A 23,066-nucleotide genomic window follows, 5' to 3' on the forward strand; every position below is an offset into this window, starting at 1 on the left:
CCTTGTTCATCTTTTTCATTGGCAACAACATCGGAAAGCGAATACCTCAACATTTTTATTATTTTTTTTTTAGTTAACCTGACTAAATAAACAACATAATCTACAAATATATGTGTGCACACACAAAAATCAAGGCTGACGTTGACTCTTTATGTAATACCTGAAGAATCACTTTAATGCGTTAGGAATGGCACGTGCAAAATGAAGCCAAAGGGCGTGGAAGCCTATGACTAAAGAGGGCCACAGCCTCCCTTTTACCAAGGAACTGCTGAGGGGTTCGCTGGTATGACACTGCTCTGCCCTTGAACTCACTGCAGCCATGTGGTGTGCTCTGGAGGGACATTGTATGACCCCCTCATACAGTTGATAACCCCAAGAAAGATGTTACATGTTGGTGTGTCAATGCAGCTCTTATAGCTTTGTTTTGTCTGCTGTATGTGGGGGAAAATTATTTGGCATCCAACTGTGATACATGCAGTGCAGGGGAAAGGGGACCAAACAGGAAAGTACTGAGTTACAGACCTGTCATTCTGTCTATGTGGTCAAAGGGCTGGGCAGCCAGCTCCCTTATTGCTCCCATGGTTTGAGGTTTCTGGAGCACTTGATAATAGCATGATAGCTGCAATTCACTGGTGTTGGTAATCTTGGATTTTAAAGATTTATTTAATTCAGGTAAATCTTACCCAGAAATTTTGATTGTCAACCAAAGTGTAATTAGAAAAAAAATCAGGATGCATCTAAACAACCTTTATTCAGTGGAATGCTGTGTTTGCCTAAGGGGGTAGGTATGATTATTTTGGTAGGCTATATTGTTTTATCATGAAAATATATCTGATAAATTCATTTTAAAGTCCCAAATTCCATGTCCCGAATCTATATCCCTGTGTTTTTAAAAAGACTTGCAATGAGATTAAACTACCAGACTTATTTACCAAAATTAAAATTCACCTGTGGTCCTAGCACGTGCTGCAGTTAAGGCTGTTATTTTGCATCACTGAAATGTAAATCTGACATTGGGGAAGTGGAGCCTTTGGGAGTTCATGTGTATAAAGTCCAGTTCTATCTTAGTGCATACTATCTCTTGACCTTACTTAGAGTTATTCCTGTTTAGAGTCTATCCTGGGTTGCATGTTCATAACCTGAAAAGGTTTGTATTTGAAATGCACTGATGGATGATTAATTGCTGTATTAATCAAGAAATGTTCTGTCAAGGTGACTAATAATTAGTCATAAGAATCAGTCTTTTTGAATAAACACTGGCATCCTGACCTTTTTTTTTTCCATTCTGTTAAACCTGTTTTAAAACAATATTAAGCTAACTTACAGCTGAGATAGCTTAACATGAGATGTATTGAGAGCTTAATCGCACCCTTCTGAAAACTGTATTGTGGATTTCAAAAGCTAAAGGAGGAAATGAAATGCAATAATGTATAAAACACTCCAAGTACAGTAGAGAGCAGTATGATTTACCTTCTACATGGCTCTTCAGATCTTCGCAACTGGGTTTTCAGACATAGACACTGAAGACTTTTTCCAAAAACTTAATTTTACTGTTTTCCAAGTTGAGAGATAACAATTTAAATTATTAGTAGCTATACAAAAGTTAGCTATAAATATATACATTGATGATAATATGAGTAATGTTAGACATCAAGATCTACTCTTTCGGTGCCATTTCTATAGTTTCGGATTTCCACCCAAATACATTGTTATCCACTCTTGCAAAAGTGCCTGCAGGATGTAAACTTGAAGCTACAGGGAGTCTATGCATTGTTTAGTTGTACTCATACCTGCTGAGCTATTGTTCTGTGAGGTGTGTCTTTAAGTAAAAAGCAAAGCTGAGCATTTACAGGAAGGCACTTTTACAATGGATGTCATTTGTTTTGAAGATTAATGTTGTTTATATCACTATCAGGAACTGCAGAAGATATAATACCTACACACAACAAGTGGAAATACAAGGCTTCAGTCAGCTCCTTTCTACCAGGCTGATTAACTCGCATTGGCTTCATGCGGTGAAAGGCATATAGCAGCTCTTATACCAGATTATATGAGGGTTTAATGACTCAAATGACCAGAGCAGGTTTATCTTGAGTTTTCTTGGAAGGTCACTTTTGCCAACTCTAAAATTCTCTATGTAAAAAGATGTTTCCTGTTGCCTGTTTTGAAAGTGTTTCCCTTTATTTCCATTCATCCTAAATAATAGAAAGCTGTAGGAGCTGATCATGTGCCTCCTCTTCTGGTAAATTATTCTGTTCATGAGAGGTAGTGTGTCACTAGAATATAGGACACTTCATTGCCAATTAGGAAGCAGAGTGTGTGTCCCTCACTGCACAGACAAATGATGTCTTATGAACCATTGTCTCTCCTAGGTTGTTTTTTTTTTTTTTTGCTTTGTGATGTCTAGTTGGATTAAGATAAAAGTTTTATTCCCATGTCATTGTAGAGCATGGCACATAACAAGACTGTGATATTTTATGAGACTTTTGATAATTTTATATTAGTGGTTGTCTTGATCAGAAGTTCTTTGTTCCTCTGTCTCTGCTTTTTTTGAGATCTGGGTGCAGTGTCTGCCTTGCAGTTTTGCACTGGTGTTCAGTCCCACTCATTTTCATTACCTTTTCTTTAGACTGCAAGTAAGAGAAGCTGTACAACTGTAAGACATCATATGAAAAAAATAGCTATACAGATGGATTTGAGTGGCTCTTTTCCCCTATAACTTCTGAAGCTGAACAAAATATTACAATCACTTTAACTGATTTAAAATGTTTTGGCAATTATAAAATTTATACCTAGTCCTGAAGAGAGTGTTGCCAGTGACAGTTTTCCTTTTGAAAATGTGCTCTAGATATATGTTCCTGGGCAGTACTTCAAAGGCAGCAGCAATGGTTAACTATATAAGAAGAGCACTAGAAGCACAGCCAGGTTTTTCTTTGCTTTGAGAATCTAGAAAGAAAAAACACATATTATGCTTCTCTATATTGCTGAAGAGAGGAAAATCATCTAAGAATTATTTCGTTATACCATCTTGGAGACCCAGCGTGGATGGGAGAGGGGGAGCTAAGTCTATCACAAACTCTTAGTAGGAAAGTAGATGAGCCTTGCACAGCACTGTGAGGATGAGCTAACCATACCCTGCATTAAACCAGTCAAATTCCAAAGGGGAATTTCCATTGCAAAGGTTTTTACTGCTTCTCGGGCGTTCACTGGTGCAGACGCTTCTGCTAACAATCAACCACTGTGGCAGTGTAAAGGCTGAAAATCTTCCAGAGGCAGCTTGGTCTGATGGAGAAAAGATCCGTTAGTTGTGTGCCTTTCAGCTACCAAAGGCAGTGACCTATAAATTGTTTCTTCAACTTTTGAGCAGTTTTACGTATATGTTGAGCAGATGTGATGACTGGAGCTCTTCCTCAGAGTTTGGTGTGTTTCAGTGGATCTGTTGTGTTTCCACAGTGTGATCTATAGCTGCTATACATGAATGCTCAGTATGCATAGAATCAGCTAGTGAAAGTAAGCGATCTGACTTCAGAGAGGGAAGTTTTTTGAAGGCATTTTTGTTGGGTTTTGTTCACTTCCTCCTAAATTAAAACAACTAATGATGGAGATGCAATCCCTGCTTTCTGTTTGAAATCTGAATTAGATGGCAAGAGAACTGGAATGTTAACCCCTGAATCCTTAAGACAGTCATTCCAAAATCAGTGTTTTGAGACTAATAATTGCCATGTTACTGTTAGAGTTTTTGGGTAGGAAGCAGTGAGGTTTTTACTCTAAGTCCTTGTTATGAGGAGGAGGGTAAGTAGGGACAGGAGCTGTCTTTCAAGACAGTTATTTTCAGTGTCATGTGGCAATTCAAGATGGCGTTGGGATTCTTACCTGCCGTGGATACACATGGTTTCTACATCATATACACCTTCCTCCCCCTCCATATCCTTGGAACACAGGACTCTATATTCTAACACAATACCCTAATTCACCCTTTTTTCTTTTTTTCTTGTGATTCACTGGCTCCACGTATGCCAAGAGACATCATCTTTAGTACACTGCTGGGAAGGAATGGCAAGAAGTTGGAGTAGGAAGAAACACCGCTTGAACAAAAGCCTCACAGTCACACTGCCTCAGCTGCAGGGAGGGCAAAAGAGGCACAGCAGCAACATTTACAGTAGTAAATTAAAGAGTTGTGGCAGAAGGAAGGATGTTCCCAGACACCAGAGCTTGAAATTCCATACTGTTGTTAGAATAGCCTTTGGCATTGTTGGCCCAACCTGAAACACACTTTCCCAAATGATTTCTGGATGTGGTTTGTGAGTTAACACAAATCAAGAGCCTGAGGACACTAGGTAGTTTGTTTGCAGTGATCATGTTTGGGTGGGTAAGAGCTTAATGGTAAGACCAGAAATAAATCCCAGTTGTATTTAATTTGTACAAATAAAGGCAGTGGGGCTAGGCATTCTTGTTCTGTGTCTGCTTTTGATGTCATATGTACTACACCACCATCAGAACCTAACAGGGTTTTGGGGGGGGGGGTTTAATAGCTATATTATTTTTATTCAATATGACTGCTAAAGTAGAGTTGGTGAAATCTGGAGCTAATTCTTTTCTTCACTTTTTAAATTGACTGAAGTTCAGGTATAGCATTCTATTTGAATAATAATAGTAAAGTTCTGTCTGAATGACCTTGTCTGAAAATAAGACAAATGTGATGATGATATTCCTGTTCTTTCTGGATCCATGTACATACTAAATGGAAATATTTTCATTCTGTTAGTAGTATAACAGACAAAAACTGGAGACTATTTCACTTGTCTGTGCTTTGTATTTCTTGTAAACAGAAAGCATCTGTTTTGAATTCCTGGAACTTGAAAGTTCTGCTCTGTGAACAGTATCTAGAAACATGTGAGTTGTGTCATAAAAACACTGTCATAAAATAGAATAGCAGAATGGTGTCTTCAGGTATCTCATGACAATAAAATTTTACAACGTAATGTCACAGGTATAGTTTTGTTAGGAAGATTCTGGGAAAACAAGGTCTAGAAGCTGCAAAAACATTAAAGTTTTTCCTCTGTGGAAGTATAGAGCTTCTGTGAAAAATAAATGTAATACAAAATACTTTTTACCAAATTGTTCCTGAGACTCAGTAGTTGCTGTTAAATGAAACTGTAGTTTGTATGGAAGAGAGAAAAGAAAGGATTAGAACATTGCAGTTACTTGACTATTAAATGACCAGGCACATATGGCAAATTCTAGAATACTTGTTCAAGGTAGTTATTTACATACATGCAAAAGGGGGTTTTGTTAAACAAACATGCTGTGTTTCAATTCAGGTAGTGATTCTACCTGAAGAAACCAAGAAACCACCAAGTAAGTGAAGCTCAGGGGGCTCTCCTTCAAACTTACTTAGCATTGTTCAGAAGTTAATTGCAACATCCAGGAATACCATACTTTGGAATACCACTATTTATGCTAAATGTGTTTGAGACATCTTGAAGGGCGTGATTCCAAGGAATGAATGACTACTGCATTTATATCAGCATGTCAGCTTTTCTCTTTTTCAGTGCTAATAACAAGATAAAAGTAATTCTGGAATATTGATTTGGGAGAGAGTTTCTGTCTCTGACCAGAAGGAAGGGAACTGAACCTTTCCTATGAGTAGGGACAACTCAGACTTTGTGAGTGATTTTCTTTTTTGGGTGAGCAAAAGCTGCTGCTTCTCTCTTCATCACCCCCCGACTCTGGGCAAGTTCAAATTTGAATTCATGCATCATGCTTAACTTATTTTCTACTTTTTGCAAAAATTTGGAATGTTTCTATTTAATAGTGTAGCTATTTTCTTGCACTGTGAAAATTCCGGTCGCAATTTCTACCACTTCATCAGTTCACAGAATTTGCTAGGTATGAGAGTAGTCATGCTTGGAGCTGCTGGATTTCAGATTCTGGCTGTTTCAGCCAATAATTGTATTTAACAGCCAAAGCAGCTGCAGTGGACTTTTTTTCTCCTTCTATTTAAATAAGGTCATCATTTTCTTGCTGAAAGGACCACAGCTTTGCACAAGGAAATGCAGTATTTTCAAACAAACAAAAAACCCCTACTGATTTCTCTTAATGCTCTCTGTAACTTAGAAAAGATAAATAAAGCACTTGTCTCCCCTGATCAGTTACCTGGTGAATTTCTTTTCTTTTTTTCCTTTTCCTAGTATTATAGGTTTTTTTCAGCTCAGAGCAGGGGCACAACAAGAACTCAAATCAAGGTTCTTGTTACTGTCTGACTTCATAAAACAGTTAGTGGGTAGAGGTTTTTCTGTCCCTTTTATTTCACCATCACCTACCACAAGAGAAGGATCTGTGCAAGCTGTGATCACATACTTGACATCTCTTTGTATTATGAACAGCCAGATTCTTTTTACCCCACTGGAAAGTTTACCTTTTCTTTTTCCTGTTTGTTGATCTTAACTGCTCAGTTCTTCTCCCTTCCATGCTTTGCTCTCCTCTTCCTCCCAAGTCTTCTGTTTTTCACCCATCCAGACCTTTCAGATGTACGCTGTACATGCAAAACCTAAAACAGACCTAAGTGACACTGAGATAAATACTTCCATCCACTGTTGAACTGCCTTGGTTATAACACAAATCTTCTTTTCTGTTCCAGAATGTTATGGAACAGTTCAATCCAGGACTGAGGAATTTAATAAATCTGGGAAAGAACTATGAAAAAGCTGTTAATGGTAAGTCTTCTAGGTGCTAACTTTAAAATTATATTTATTTCATTTAAATATGCATATTGGATATGAGGGTTGTGTATAAGCTTAATTTCTAAGTTGAACTTTGGATGTGTTTAATTAGGAAAAAAAAAAAAACAGAAAAGCACAAATACATGTGTACCCAATCCACATAAGGTTTTTTAACTGTCCTGCAACAGTTGCATCCCAAACACTTAAACACAGAGCTACTGCAAAATAAACTGAACATCAAGTGTAAATAACACACATTAGAATAATAATATAAAAGGGAAAAAAAAAACAAATTATGTAAATTAGTTTTCTTTTTTTCTCTGGAAATATCGCAGGAGTGGGTTAATTTTTTTTTCGTTGTCCATACTGAATCTGATTCAGTATCTTTTTAATGGAGTCAAAATCAGAATGAATAAATTTGAATCCAAGGACCCAGACTCTCAAACTTCTTGTAACATGGATGTTTACTTCCATTATTGACTTCACAGAAGCTGTCTGCCTAAGAATGGGTTTCGAGGACTGGGCCCTGGATTCCCAAAGCTCTTATTGTAGGACCTGTTAGAGCTTGCTCCATTTCACCTCTGCAGACCTGTTGAGCTGCTTGATACCATATTAAAGCGATGTAAAATCTAATTTTGCCTCATTCAAGTCTGTGGCATATCTTTTCCCTATGTGTAATCTAGTACTCTGAGAAATGTGATACTGCAGAAGTAGTGCATAGCCAAATAGACATTGAAATCTCTCTTCATGCAAATTTTAGACCAGGCTTGAGAACAAGATGAAACTAAAACCTGCTGAAGATGAAAATAGGGAAATGCTGACTTGCATGCAGTAATGCCTAACCTGATGGATTAACATTGTGGTTACCTAATACCTAACCTTGGGGATTATACGTAGTACCAGAAGTAATAACAAGTATTTCCACAATTGACTGAAAAATGGTTATACCAGTTTCTTCTGAGGGTTCTGCTTTTCACATGCTTTACTATTGATAAGTTACATCGTGCTGCTTCTCTTTTAATTCAACTTGTCACAACATAACTGTGCACAGCAGCACTGGAGAAGCTGATGGAAACCGTGGTGTAGCAAGTTTGTCTTTTAAGACTGGCTGATAAAGCATATCCAGCATGAGTGCTTAATTTCAAGTGAATAAATGTTTACAATGTTGCAACAACTGTTGAGAAACAACATTAAAGTCCTCTTTGGACTCATAAATGGTTAATCTTTTCTCCATCAGTTCGGAGTGGTATAAATAGGTCTGTAACAAGAAGTAAATACTCTGTTGCTAGACAAATACTATGCAGATTTCTAAACAAGTCAGAGTAGGCTGACAACGTTACGCTCACAAGACCTTCTGATAGATTTAGAATGTATTTTTATACATCTTGAACATAAAAGGTCAAAACTTCTTTTCTGCCGAAGTTGTTTACTAGCCATAGAGCTGGTGAAGAGACTATCCAAGTGGAGTTCTTGATTTAGCTTGATTAGCACAGGAGAAATCATACATTTTTGTTCCTGGTTTAGTGCCTGTATTGAGACAAAAGATTGACTTGGGGCTATCTCCAGAAAACATTAGGTAGGAAGAGTTGGAATGGCATAAAATCTTTGCATATGGGTGGCATACTGCTCGTTCTGTCAGTGGCACCAGTACTGTTTCTCTGTTGAGAAAGTTTGAATATAGAGCACCTGTGAGACACAGCTTAGAAATTACTCTTGTCTAATGCAGTAAAGCCTGAAAAACAATCATTGTTTCATCTGGAAGAGTTTCAGGTTTCTCAGTGAATATAGTTAGGTAATCAAAGTTGTTACCTTTGCTAGTAAAAATCACAAAATACAAACCTAAAATACTCTAGTTGGCAATTGCCACATATGTTCCTCTCAGAAAAAAAAAGTATTCTAAAGTCAGCAGTGAGAGTCTCCTTGGCTCCTACTTTAGGTTGAAAATGTACTTGCTAGTTTGTCCTTGCTATTTCTTTGTGCAGATCAGTTCTAAATACTGTGCAGATGCAAGGCAACAACTGCAGATCTACTACATACATAAAATGTTTCTCACTACTGGCCTCCTTGCAGTTTGAATGCTGATGTTTCCCTGTTCATATTCTAGCACAACTAGCTTTGCTGCTAAAATAGCTATAACCAGGAAATGATTAACTGAGAATAACTGAAACCTTAGTGATATATAAGAAGAGCTTATTAGCGCCTGTAAAACTAGAATTGCTAAACCCCAACTATAAAGCATAAAAGGGGGGGAACTGTCCTGAAGGGATAAAAAGAGGAGCATCCAAGTGTTAACTAGGGTCTGTCTTTTTGGTTGGGAATGTTAAGCCTTCAGATTTCTACTTAAGCTATATATACACCTGTTGCCTGAGGTTGTTATTGCTTAAAGTACTTGGAATACTGATTTTCTCTGCCATCCAGAGTTCAGTAATGAAGACAAAAGAAGTCACTTTCCTGGACTGTCAAAATAACTCTGTGCAGAAATTGTATGTATCAGTGCTAGTTTTTCATGTCTGTCCAAGAAACCAGAGATCTTCCACCATTTTAGCTTATTACGTTGCTGAACAATGTAATTTATAATGATTTTAGGTATTGATGGTACATTGAAAATTGAGAAAAGAATGCCAAATGGATTATCTCCATAACCTGAACGTCATCTTTCAGAGATTTCATTTTTGAAGTTTTAACTTTTAAGGCCTAAAATTTCTGGAAAGTGGAAAAGTTAGTGTCTATATATAGAATCCTCTTATTGCAATGTATTGTTCTGATAAGAACTTGTAATTGATGACAGATGATGACTATACAGTGTTATCCAAAATGGTAGTAATTTTTAGGAATGACTTTATCCAACCTTTCACATTTCACCATTATTTTAAATCTGTCACACCTAGCAACTGCATTCCATCATAGCTTTTTTTTAAGCAAGTTACTTTTTCATCTAACTTAATAAATGATGGTTTGCTTTTGAAGGGCTCCCTGTCTCCTTCTGGCAACTGTAGGTCCCTTGTCTCGTGGCCAGTAGCCATTTCTCAGATATGTGACTTGGCTGCTTAGTACAGGGCAGAGACCTTGGCATTTCTAGGAAGTTTGGGACTGCATTTCTGGTTTTCCAGTGGTTTTATCTGTACCAAGGAACTTTGTTAGGTCCTGACCAATGGCTTATGGCTAAATCTACCCACTGGGTGCTCACTCCATTCATGTAGTCTGGTCTTCTGTCTTTGTCACCTGGTTTCACAAATTAGCCTGTAGCTCAGCGACTCATGGAACTTTTTCTGGTAGCAGAATTTCCTTATTGCTATATACCCCTCTCTTACTATGTGCCCTGGATTACGAGATTTTGTAGGAGCATAAAGTAAGGATAATGGAAAATATTTTGACTTTGACTTTCAACACTCTTTTGTGGTTTTTTTTTCCCTCCACCCCCAAGCTATGGTAGTGGCTGGAAGAGCGTATTATGATAGCCTTGCAAAGATTGGGGATATATCAGCTGATTCTCCAGTTTCTAAAGAATTAGGTAAGTGAAATCGCATTTTTTAAAATCACTTTAAAGTGTTTAAAATATAACCATTACTTTTATTTTCCTGCTGGTACTTCACAGCACTGATGTGAAGTAGAGAAGGATCAGAAAAAATATCTCTCTCTTATGTGACACATAGATGGAAGGGATTAGATTCCTCTGAGGTATATTATTTCTCAAGACACTTATGTTGTGACAAAAATGACTTTTTTTTTCCTCTGCGTTTGTGCCTATGCATTTAAAAGCATCTATTTTTTAAGTTCACGGAATTTTATAATAAATTAATGAATATGGGAAAATGTGTAGTTTGATTTGTAGTACAAAGATGAATGTTAAATACTTCAGCAACAGAATACTGGTATGAGGAGTCCTACTGTATGACAGCAGTTCTAAGCTAAATTTTCTGGATGAGTTTAGTTCTACTTCACTGGTTTTCATCAAGTATATCACTGAAAGTTCTCAGATGCATTATATTTATTTTCTAGTTGAGCTGTTGAAACTGTAAAGTCAACGATGTACATTTACAGTAATGTAAAGTTAAGCCAAGTTCTCTACTTTCCTGAAGACAATTTCTGGATTTTTGGAAGATGGTCATCAGTACTTCATGTTGTACTCCTCTGGCTAGTGTTGACATGATACTGCTCAATCTATGAAATTGAAATTGTCATCAAAGTATTTATAATGTTTCTGACAAAAGAGTCTCTAACATCACTACAAAAGAAAGAAGCAAGAACTATGCTGTAATGAGAAAACATTTGTTTAAAGCCTTTGTTTGCTCTTTGACAAAAATACCTTGATAAAGTGTCTTGTGTCTGAGCTTTTGATTATGGGCGACACAGGAGTGTCAGTGATGTCACACGCATCTGCTCCTGTAACTCACACAAGCAGGTTAATTCAGCTGATTAAAATGGATGTTTTTACTACATGTTTTCTTCTAATGATTCTGCTGAAGCTGAACTGAGGGAAGACTCTTCTTGAGCAGTGGTTTCTCTGTGCCTGCACACATTTTTATCGTTTGTGCTGAAACCGCTTTTGTGTGAGTGTTAACATTGTGTGTCCAAAGTTGGGAGCGGCAGAACAGCAAACAGTACAAAACAAACAGTCCTAACGCAGTCACTTGCTCTATTTGCTTTGCAGGCTGTTTACAGAAAGCAGAGCTGCTGGTTTCAAACTATAGAATAGCAGAAGTATGAGCAAGTGAAAAGTAATAACAATGCAGAGTATTATAAAAATATCAACAAACGCATAATAATTTTTGCCATCAAGCAGTTGGTCAAATGAATCTATTTATGGAGCTTCATATGACTGTGGGATATTGCCTGCTTCTTTGCAAATATTATCATTGGGTTATTTTGAGCTGAATTCTGAAAATAACCAGGTTTCCTTATTATTGGGGACCATACAGAATTGTGATTGAAAAAAATACTGTTTGTTTAGCTAGGAATTCTTCCCTGCAATTATAAAACCTTTTTTAGATATACTGTATTGGGAAAGTGTGGCCTTCTTCAGGGTCAGGCCTCTGCCACTGCTTTCTGTCCATCTTAAACTGGTACTGCAGAAAAATATTTTCTTCTTAAGGAAAACAGCAGCTCTGGATTTCTTCCAGCATATACTCTCTGACAGAATACTTAAATTAGAGATAAGGAAAGGCAATGAGCATTGGAAAAGGCAAGATAAGGTGGTTAGGAGTCTGTGAGAGATCGTTTGCATTTTCTTGAAAAAGTCTCCATAGTTCTGAAGCTGCGTTACAATACTGAACTATTTAGCAAAGAAAAGTGATACACCCCAGATGGCTCTAAAGTATCTCCACTTAAAAGGAAAAGAGAATTTACTGCACATTGTAGTATTTAAAAGTACTTGGATCCATGCTAAGCAGTGTCAGATGTGTAAAGACTAGATCAAACCTTACTGTGATTTTGCTTATTTGTGGACCCTGTTAACCCCAGTGGAGTTACTGTAGGTGCAGCCCACTGGAGTGATCTCTTCTGTGAGTTTCTTTAGACTTGCCATAAGACATGTTATTGACCACTAGCAGCTCCATCATGCATAATACTTACGCTACCTTTGCCAAAAAAGGGATCAGTAGCCATCAGTTAAGTTTTGTGATACGCCTGTGAACTGCTTTTCTGTACTGTGTTCTCCAGAGCATCAAGTGAGCTGACACAGTAGCTTGTTCTAGAAGAGCTGCAGACTAAAGGTGACTGGCAAGGAAGCAGAGTAATTTCGGTATCTCTATGTATGCATGTTATCTGGAACATATCTGTAACTTTTTACTTTTCCCTTGCTTAACATTATAAGGTCTCGTCCTGCATCCCATATTAACTGAAACCAATAGGAACATTCCCACAGAAGACAGTAGGAGATCATTATAGGTTTTTTTGGTACTTAAGACATTATCTGGGTTCTTCCCAATGAATTAGATAAACCCAACAGTGTCAAAGTTTAAACCATTTGAGAATGCTTTAGTATTTGAGGACAAATTGAGGTACTGTTATCTGATGTGGACTTCCAGCATTTATGTCTTTGGACAACCTGAAGATGTAAATGTTTTCATTTGAGTAACAAAAAATTACAACATTCAAACTAATGCTTAAAACAAACAAGCCCCTTCCCTCCATGGCTTACTGATGTAACCGCCACCAAGACAATTTGGCTTATGGATGGTTAAGGCTTCATGATAATGTGAAATCCACAGTGCTGTATTATCTACAGCAGAAATGGTGGCAAAGCATAGCTGCCAAGTAATTTTCTTTGACTTATTTTAAATGTACATGGCTCCTCTATTAGCTCTGTGGTTTGCCCATCAGGTACTTTTTGACTGAAAAAAGGTGTTAGAATAAGATTCCCCCCTTTCCCTTTTCTCTGATAGCTAGCGTATCAAGCTGTAACTTTGGCAGATACAGCTCACAGTAAAATTAGCGTTCTGAATAATGAACAGTGGAATTAGGAAGGAACAAGGTTTCAGATCTTCCCTGTAGCAATTTCACCTTAAGCAGTGACAAATGAAAAATAATATATTATTCTAAATTCAGTCATATTGAATTAAGGTTCTTACACTTCATTACAAAAAGACTACAAGGCTCAGATGGCTAAACCCAACATTCTTTAGAATTTATGGAGTATCTTTACGGGCACATGGCACTGTCACAGTTCAAACCCAAACCTGCTGGGTGACCTAGAGTGTATTTACTGCCAAGTATGATGTAAAGATTTGTATCAAAAACACAGTCAGTCCTTCCTTATCATAAGGAAATGCATAACATGGTCTTCCGGTAATGAAACAGTAAAATGGATACCAACCCCCATAGCAAAATAGAAACAAATGGAAAAGAAATGGGAGAAAGTAGAGGGTAAAATGCATAAAGGGAAAAGAAGTAGTGGGGCAAAAAATCAAGCAGAAATACCAGAAATTGCTTCTCTTCTGTGGTATGAGATTGGAGCAGAAGAAGGAAATGAGAATTTAATGGAAATCTGGATATTCCAGCTGATTTGGAGCTTTTGTGCTAAGTATCTGTATCTTTCAAGTCTGGTTGAAGCTCTCTGAATCATTTTAATACAGCATAACTTAATATAAGTTGAGGAAGTAGAAGAATATACTGCATTCGTAATATAATCCTTATGAATAAGAGATAAGTTGATTTAGGTCAACATTCCTTCTAATTTTTTGTATTTCCCTAAATTTATAAGCTTATAGTCCCTCAGACTTGGCTATGAGCATTGAAAAACATAACCTGAATTCATGTGGTTCAGGTTATTCTGCAATATGGAATTTGCATATCTTTCTTTCCTAGACACCTTTTGTAAATCTCACCAGGAAGAAAGGACAGGAAACAAGAAACTATGTATAAAAATGATAACATTTCATACTATTCAGATTTCAGCATACCACATCAGCATAGTAAAATTTGGGGGTTCAGTAATTTCACGTAGATCCACTGATACAGTGTAAAAATAGTAACTTCCATTTTGTGTTGCTAATCTATTTTTCTCTTGCCCAAACTATGGGTCTATGAGGCTTATGTTGTACTGATTTTTAGTAGTTAAAATTGTAATAAAGTCTCTTCTAGTAACATTGGCTTTGCCGCCTTCACTTACTCAGGAATCAAGAAGTTATTTCTTGCTCACTCAATGAATACTACTTCTTGTATCCTCCCAACTATCCCTTTTAACACCTGCCAGTTATTGTAGTTACAGCTCATTATATTGTGGGTGTAAAGTCCCAGTTTGTTTTGTGGCAACTGTATCTACAGCAGTCACCACAGTTGTATTGTGGGCTTGTACGTAGAGCTTATTGCTCAAGAACTACTCAGTGTATGTTATTCATTGCTTGTCAAAATATAAGAAGTCAAATTGTAAGAAAAATACTACATTGGGTGGTCTTGCCAAATGGAACAAAAGTGCAAGTTCAGCATGTTCAAAGGAAAATGAGAGAAGACAAAATCTCTTCCCTAATCTAACCAAGACCAGTAATTTGTTTAAAGGTTACTCTGATCTAGGCTTAATGTTTTTCATAGTCTCATTCTGTTCAAACTTACCTGAAAACAGGTATGCAAAAGCTTCTGCTCATCTGCAGTCTGGAATTTAAGAATGTGGGAAAAAATTGTGTTCAGGAGAAATTTTCTGTTTAAAAACAACTAGAAATAACCTAAAGAAGCATGTACTGGACGAAAAGATTACTTTCTCTTGCGGCAGTCACAAGACAGGGAGAGGTGGGTTGAAAAAAACCCAGAAACTTCTAGCAGTGCACAGAGTAAGTGTAATTTTTGCTGCCAGGGGATGAGCCCTGAACTGGATGTTCCTCTCCTGCACAGAAGAAAGGACTGTTCTTGGGGTCCAAAAGACATCTTTGACCGCATTGTGAAATGCAGGTTTGCTCATAAAGTGGTGTAATTGTAAAGGTCTCCACAGCTTTGTCATGCTTTGTCGAATACAAAAATCTCTGTTGTGAAGTGACATAGTACATACCCATAGTGATCCTGTAACTATAGTAATACTGCAGTATGGATAACCAGGAGTAGGGGTTCTCTATATGCACATTTTCTTTTCAGAGATCCCTTATACTTCCCTGCAGTTAGCCAAATGTCTGTAGTTCCTGGGATAACTGCACAGTAGTTTGAGAATCAAGGCTGATAAACCGTCAGTGAGGTAAGAGAATAAGCTAAGGATTAGTGACTAGGCCTGCAAAGTTAGCATTTCTTATGAATCCATGTGAGTAAGCTGGTAAGTTAGAATTCTTGCATAACTTCTAACAGGATCATGGAGATACTTTCTAATTGTTTCCTAGCTTTTTTTAAAAGCAAACTAACAATTAGCAATTTGATAATAATGTAAATTTAATGCTAATGTAGTCAGTTTCGTGAAGTTCAATCTATAGCGTTCTATCTGTTTGGGTTCTTTTTTCAAGCGATAACCAGTTCATTTTACATTTGCAACTAAGAGAAGCCCTGTGGACTGTTCTCTCTCCTTATCTCTATTTGCAGAAATGAGAGATTTTCTGTCAGAAACTGATCTTCAAGTGGCCAACTCAGAAAGATTTTTGCAATTGAATTGGAAAATTCTTTTGCTACAAAAAACACATCTCCTTGCTGAGCAATTTCTGACCAGACTAAGGCGATACCTGTCTTTTTAAAACACTCTCCTGCAAGTATTTGTCATTCAAAACTATTTCCTTCCTGATTGATAAGGAAAATTGTTACTTGAGCAGGTGCTTTCCAAAGCTATAGCACTCTCTTGCTACTTCTGCGGTACAGTACTTGTCACTCTCACTATTGACAAAGCCAAGCAGAAAAAGAGAAAAGTCCATTGTTTAAGGTGAATGTAGCTAGTTGCACTTCAATTAAAAGATAAAGGGGAGGCAGGGGGGAGGTGGAGTTGTTGGCTTACTTTAGCATATAAATTGACCCTTTCAGCTGGAAACCTATCTCACTTGTGTTAGAAAGATGACACCTCGCACCCTTCCCTTCACAGGCTCATTTAAACTAAAGAAAAGAGATCTGACATCTTGTCCCCTGGTACTTACAGCGGCAGTGCTGTCTCTTCTATAGTATAAATATTCTGCTTTTGGGATAGATTCTGTTGGCTAGAAGGAGAAGTGAAGTGTGCCAGCAACTACAGAACCCCTTTAGCACTTCATCTGATGGAAACTTCTGGGAAACCAGCTTAGAGGCTGCAGTTTAAGTAGCTAGAATCAGGCCAGCTTTTCCTTGGAAGGAGATGAGCCAGCCTTCATAGATACATTTTTACTGATGAAAACAGTAACTGGATTAGTGGAAACTTCCTGCTATTTATAGATCTACTTTTCAAGGACATTCATAAGGTTAAAGCAAGCCAAAAATCATACTGACTTTTTTTCTCTCTCGAGTCACAGTTGTGGGGTATGATGTTTGGTATTCTGCATGTAAACTTTTGATAAAAGTCTGCTGGCAGAACCTTCAGTCTTAGATTCTTAAATATGAACAACTTAATTCCACATCTAATAATTTTCCTGAGCATCTATTGCAGAGCTGTCGGAAGCTGTATATATTCACTGATTTACAAATCAATTTAACTATGCAGATATTCATAAGCATGTGGCCTGCCAATGGCTCCTGCAAGCCAGTGTTGTGAATGGTGAGGAATACTTGGTACTGTGCTATTAACAGACCAAAGAGAAAGGCAAGAGAAACCCATTACCACATTGATATACAGAACTATAATTTAAAAAGGAACAGAAATCATGAAGCAATAAATCAGCGAGAAAGTTTGCTGCAGAACGTGTCTGTGACAGAGTGTGATCAGGCAGCATCACACAATGAAGCTGAACAAACAGTGTTAGCTTAAGGGCTTCTGGTTGTTGTTAAATTCTATAAGCTTTCCCTGCTAAAATATAAAATGGGAATGATACTACCAAAAGATGGAGTAAACAAGAGGTGGGTTTGTTGCTAAACAGAAAGTATGTAAATGCTTAAAAATGGATATTGCAGCTTGTGCTGATAGGACTACCCCAAACAAAAGTTTGTTCTGGAAACAGTCATGTTGTTGTAACTCCTGTTATGAAGACCTCCAGATAAGCTGCAAATTTTCTGGTTCTAGAAATGGCTGAAGGGAGGAATAGAATATGAAAATAGGCAAGGCTCTTTTTTAGGAACAATTGCAGTAGCACAAGGGAAAGAAAAGACAACAGATATTCATAGGACTTCAGTAATATTTTTCCAGTTATTTTTTCAGATCAAATTCTAGAGAATTGGTCATATTTCAATCTCATGAGTCTCATACATAGTGAAGACATCTGTCATCTTGCAGTGGAAACCCTGGAAAGGGTGCCCTGACCTTCCCTGAGGTGTACATACAATGCCTTCTAGATTGTGGGTAGTGTATGTCTAGAAAAGAGTAATTTGGAAGTGTGAGCACTGGCATTCTGTGTGCACGGGATGTGTGTGTTTGCCACAGCTCTTCAAACTCACCCAGAGGCAGCACAGGCTTAAGGTGGTGGGGGCACTACAGGAGGTAGTCCTGCAGGCAGGAGGCCCTTCTCTCAGATCATGCTTAGCAATCGTAGTTGTTCTCTACCTCCACTCCCAGGTATGTCTGTTGGGAAAGAAACAGGCCTGAGAGCCTGTGTGGAGAAAATACACTGAGTTGTCTTATCAGTGAGAGAAACAAATGGAAAATGGAACGTAAATTATAACATTGCAAAGTAAATGACATCATATCTGTAACTAGCTTGTAGATCCTTTAACTCAAGGTCTAAGTATATTTTGTATGCACAGTCAGCACTTCCTCAGGAGTTACTTCTCAACAACAAAAATCCAGTATCAGTTGTAGATGTCATGAATGCAAGGGGGAACCAAACCTACTTGTCTTGGACTGCTGAGACAGACTTTTATCAAAACTTCTGTCTTGATTTGACTGTGGGTATTTTTTTCGTTTTGGACACTGCTCAGACTATTCTACTCGGTGGCAGTTCCAAAATGCTGTAGTAAAAGTTGCAGTGATTCCTTGCATTTTATTGAGTTTCATGTAACACTCATAAGGATAACTTATTTCTCCCCTCCAATACTGGAAACCCATTGCCAATTTCAGGTTTTGCTGTTCAGTGTGATTTGTTTGTTCCAGTCCTGCTGAAAAACAGAGATTAGCTTTGTTGTATGATCTTCATGAACTAATCTGCCTAAAGCCAGCAGGGCTTCATACAGGCAAGTTCAGGCTTGTGGTTGTATTGTAACTTACTTTCTTGCACCTCACTTGTCTAAGAATTACAAGTCACTTGTTTAACACTCTTGCAGCTGAAGTACGAAAAGCTATTGTATATAAGCCTTACAAGGCCCTATGAAACATCAGTCGCAGACACACATACCTTAATATATTGTGTTTTTATATGTTTGGGTAAAAAGAAAGAAATGCCTGCAGCAGTCTTTTTATGTATTAGTAACAAAGTAACAGGTGGAAAAACAAGTTTGCCATTTTTCATGCATTATTTATGTGGCATATGCTTTTCCTTTCCTCTTTTTAACATTAAAATTTAGTTACTCTACTTACCCATCATCTGAAACAAGATGAATATTTCATGTTAATTAACATCTGTTCAATGATATGGTAGATTTAAAAAAATCTAATCTGAATCTTTTTGACTAAGAGATCAAAACAGCTTGGGAAAGAGGGGAATTAGGCTAAAACCGTAATGAAGTGACATTCCTCTTTAAAATATAATGTAAGGTAATGTTTTTGTTCTGTTTTAAATTGTGAAATAGGAGCATCACACCAAGAACAAACTCAGAGTAACTGGAAATTGTAATGGTCTTGATAGTCTGAAATATTCACTCTTGTAAAGTCTGATGTGGGAACAGCTAATTGATGAACAGTTCACTGCCCGCTTAAGAGCACGTAGGGCACAGTGTGAATTTTGTAGTACCTTTTAAAATCACTTGTGTCAAACTGAAAGAATTTGGCATTAATTTTAGGCTAAGTAAAGTATATTTAAAAAGCAAGTTGATCCTTGGGTTTAACTCAATATGGCTTTTTTTTTTTTTTTTATAAACAGTCCTAGACTTTCTGAGGAGCTCTTTGTATCTTTTAATATTTAAATATTCCAAAGCTTTGAGGAACAATCAGAATTTTAATTGTTTCATGTATTGGGCAAGTACTTCGTTTTACTGTCTTACACTATTTTCTTCCACATGATCATTAACAAAGACAAGGAAATAATTACTACAGAATTTTGATCCTGAACTACAAAAGAAAATGCTATCATAAATAAGAGGTGCTGGGCTACTGCAGTGGAAGTGAACTGTGATGTGTCCCTTTACTGTTTGTCTGATTATGAAATGGGGAAGGGATTTTAGAATAGCAGGATTCTTTGATTCTGTTCCTCACACGGAGAGCAATGTGTAACCTTAACAACAGGAGAAGTGTTAAAGAGAGTATTGCCAAGTATGTGTTCTAGCAGATTGTATTCCAAATAGCATACAGCTAAGCTCCTGAGAATTGGTGGTTTACCTTTTGGTTTACCCTTTAGAGATAGAAATTCATTTGGGGTAAAATCCTAGCCATCATCTTATAGCTGGTTCTAAATACATTTTTCAAGCTGGTTCCACAACATGATAAGCCTGTGACTAGAAGACAGAGGTCCTTGAGGAGATGGAGGCCACGGCTGAGCTGTCACCAGCAGTGCAATTTGCCCAGTTGGCTGTATGCTTCTACCTGGGTATAAGAAACTTGCTGGAAGGGAGAGGAACCAAGAGAAAATAGCAATAGTAGCAGCCTGCTACTAGCCACCTTTATTTTCTGATTTTTCACTTGCTGCTGTTTGGCTCTGGTGCAGAGCGAACGGGCTGTCAGTGAGATACAGACAGGTGTCTGTATGCATATGCTATATAAGTCCATGCAAATATATACATATCAAAATAAAGCAAATATTTTGTGAAGGATAGAACTTAATGTACAGCACTTGCTGTAAAATGGTAAAAGGTCTTTTTCTTCCAGTGCAAGTATGCTGTACCTAGAAAGTAGTGTCTGCTTATTAAACCAGCTGTGGGCTCAAAGTATGTCGGCTGTGACTGGAAAGGCATTATTTGGCTGGATAAAAACAGAAGCCATAGTACTTCTTACCCACCCTTGATTTTCAGCTTCATGCAGATGAAGTCTTGATTGTGGTCAAACATAGGCAGTAAGAACACTGGGCTAGAATATGTTTTTTTCACTAGGGAGCCATATGAGGCACGCAGGCAGTGAAGCCCTATGTGAAGGAGGGAATAGAGCACTAGGAGGTCATCACCACCTAACACCATAGGTGCCTAACTCTCAAAATTAGCAACAATATCTTGTACAGTCCTATTTGTTACTTACTTGTTTTGTCAGGACACCAAGGCAGGATACATAGACTTGGGCATCTTCCAAGGTCTTAGAAACTTTGGAAGACCTGGTTATCTCTTTTATGTCAATGAGACTGTGAAATATCTAAAAAGATTTTAAATATTTAGAAGTAAGGGACCTTGTGGAAAAAGTTGTGATAAAACTGAGCTCTGGAGAAATTGAAACTTCTTAACTCTGAGCATTAAATCAGTTTCAGATATTTACCTCAATTAGTGTGAGATAACTTTAAATGAGAAATTATGCTTTTTTACATGTCCAATAATGTCATGATGTTCAGTTTCATTTCTCATGGCTCATAATCAATATCACTTTGGGATTTTATTTTACTGGACTAGTACATGAATACATTGTGTCAGGTTTTTATTTCCTTTAACCCATGTTTAATCTGTTTTAAGTTATTTGCTTGTTGTATTGCAGGACCATCTCTGTTCACAGCCTTAGGGAGAACTCTGCATATTTTAAAGTAAAAATTGATCTGAGAATAGCATTTAGAATGTGAAGTTCTATTTGCTTCTGGTTTTATTTACAGATTCGATTATTTATTTGCTGTTCTAGCAAAACATAACTATGTGGAGCTGCTGCTTCAGGGCACTACATCTAGCACGTATAATGGACCTAAAATACGCTGTTATACTCTGAAATCTCTTCCCCTATTCTCTTTTGTTATTCTTCCCCTTCGCCTTCTGCAGTCACCTTCATAAAATGGCATTGAATGGTCATGTGTCAATGCCATTTTATAAAATGAACTATAGGGAGATTTACTCCTTGCTTCCTATTTCATGTTCGTTCATGTGGTAAGGAAAGGCAGACTTGACCTCGTCCTACTGATTTATGTGCACATCAGTATTAATTCTACAGATTGTGGGGGTGTTGGGTTAGGTTTTTTTAAGCTTTCTGGACAAATTGTATTAGAAGCAAAGTACAGACAGAGCTTGCAAATTTTTACATTACTTTGTCCTTCTTTATGATTTTTCCACATTAAATACTATTGACCCTTTTCACCTTCTTTAAAACATCTGTTGCACAATTAAATCCTTCCTATGACAAAATGATAAATTTAACACACTTGAGGCTTAACAGATGTTTTGTTCAGTCATTTATTTGTTATACTGCATTCTTTGCAACTTTCTATTTTACTGCCTCTCACATACTACTGGCTTCAGAGGACTTTGTTTCCAACTTTCCCTTGTCGCCAATGCCTTTCTTTTGAGCAAAGGGTAACTTGGAAAATAGTATCTTGACAGAAACAGCACCTAGGTAATATACTTGAACTACATTCTCTCCATGTGGAGCTTTGACTCAGCCTTTCATTCTCCTGTTTAATGTAAATAAGTTTTGGTTTCATCTCTAAGACATGAAGTTACTTGGCCTGCCCTGGATGCAAAACAGGACAACAGGAGATAAATGAGTGATATAATTAAGCACTCTGTCCGTTCCCAGACATCTAAGAAAGTCTCTGTCAAGAGACTTGAAATCTTTCAAGCGCAACCTTCTTTAACTAAAACCAAACTGAAGTATATTTGAAGTAAGGTGATGCAGTTAATACTTCTATTGATTCTAATATAGCTATTTAGTAGTTTTCAAGTTTCAGTGATTTTGCTGGTAGCTGTTAGTATTTGTTTCTTTATTGAGTTGAGGTTCTTTTACTAACTTGAACTAATTCTTCTAGTCTTCTATTGGTAAGACCAGTCAACATAAGATATAAGCAGTACAATTACCCAGTGCAAACAGTGAGGCTGAAGTGCAACTGCCGCAGGAGTTCTGCATTCTGGTCTTACAATGAGTATTTCTGTTAGAAATTGCTTTCCTTGTTTCTCATCAAAGCAAAGATGGTCTTTTAGGATGTCTCTTGCTCATGTGATGCTGTGTATGAAGAAATAACACATATTTGGGGTTAGTAATTTTTTTTTTTTTTGTAACAAACCTAACAGCATTCATGGAATTCTAGTCTTGTCTTATTTTCCCAATAGAAAATATATGCACAACCAGCAGTCTTGGTTAAGCCTAAAAATATTCCAGAGACTCCTGAAGTTTCAGCTTAAAAGATCTTTGTACCTGTGCATTGAACCTATTTGAAACCAAAATAAATTTACCATGGGACTTGGCGTTACTGTTCATGGTCATAGTTCAGATAATAGCTGTGTTATGCAGCATGGTTTCAAGAACCATGTAAGAGAAATGTTTAGGGTTTTTTTCAAGTTATTTAAGATACTTGAGGTGTTCTCCCATAATCCCTGTCTGAAAGAGATTTTCTTCTCTTCCCTGTCGTGCACTTGAGGTAATAGCAAAATAACAAAGCAAGTATCTGTAAACATTAAAACTCTGTTTTTGTTTTCTTAACCAAATGTGGAAATAGTTAATGTGCCTCTGCTCTTCTAGTCACAAAGGTTTCATGTTCAGGGTATGGGGGAATGGAAAGCAGAAAAAACATCTTTGAAAGGCCGGTATTTTAATAGTTATGTTTTTCATCAAAACCAGTG

At 37.3% G+C, this 23,066-nt stretch overlaps 1 protein-coding gene and 1 long non-coding RNA gene across 2 annotated transcripts in view; one reads left to right on the plus strand and one right to left on the minus strand.

The window, feature by feature from the left end:
* Positions 1 to 23,066, plus strand: part of BAIAP2L1 (BAR/IMD domain containing adaptor protein 2 like 1) — a 38,954-nt gene that overhangs the window by 2,676 nt on the left and 13,212 nt on the right. The window contains exons 2-3 of the mRNA XM_062608007.1: positions 6,641 to 6,716; positions 10,147 to 10,233. Of these exons, the coding sequence (XP_062463991.1) occupies positions 6,641 to 6,716; positions 10,147 to 10,233 (163 nt within the window). The remainder of the gene's footprint in view (positions 1 to 6,640; positions 6,717 to 10,146; positions 10,234 to 23,066) is intronic.
* Positions 1,284 to 22,286, minus strand: LOC134158260 (uncharacterized). The gene is made up of 3 exons (XR_009962682.1): positions 17,679 to 22,286; positions 2,793 to 6,952; positions 1,284 to 2,654 (listed from the first exon to the last, which is right to left on the minus strand). It is a non-coding gene; the product is annotated as an uncharacterized LOC134158260 (long non-coding RNA).

This window comes from Pezoporus occidentalis, unplaced genomic scaffold (genome assembly GCF_034315485.1).
Source record: "Pezoporus occidentalis ecotype Australia unplaced genomic scaffold, CSIRO_AGI_Poc_V1 ctg128, whole genome shotgun sequence".
Classification (NCBI taxonomy): domain Eukaryota; kingdom Metazoa; phylum Chordata; class Aves; order Psittaciformes; family Psittacidae; genus Pezoporus; species Pezoporus occidentalis.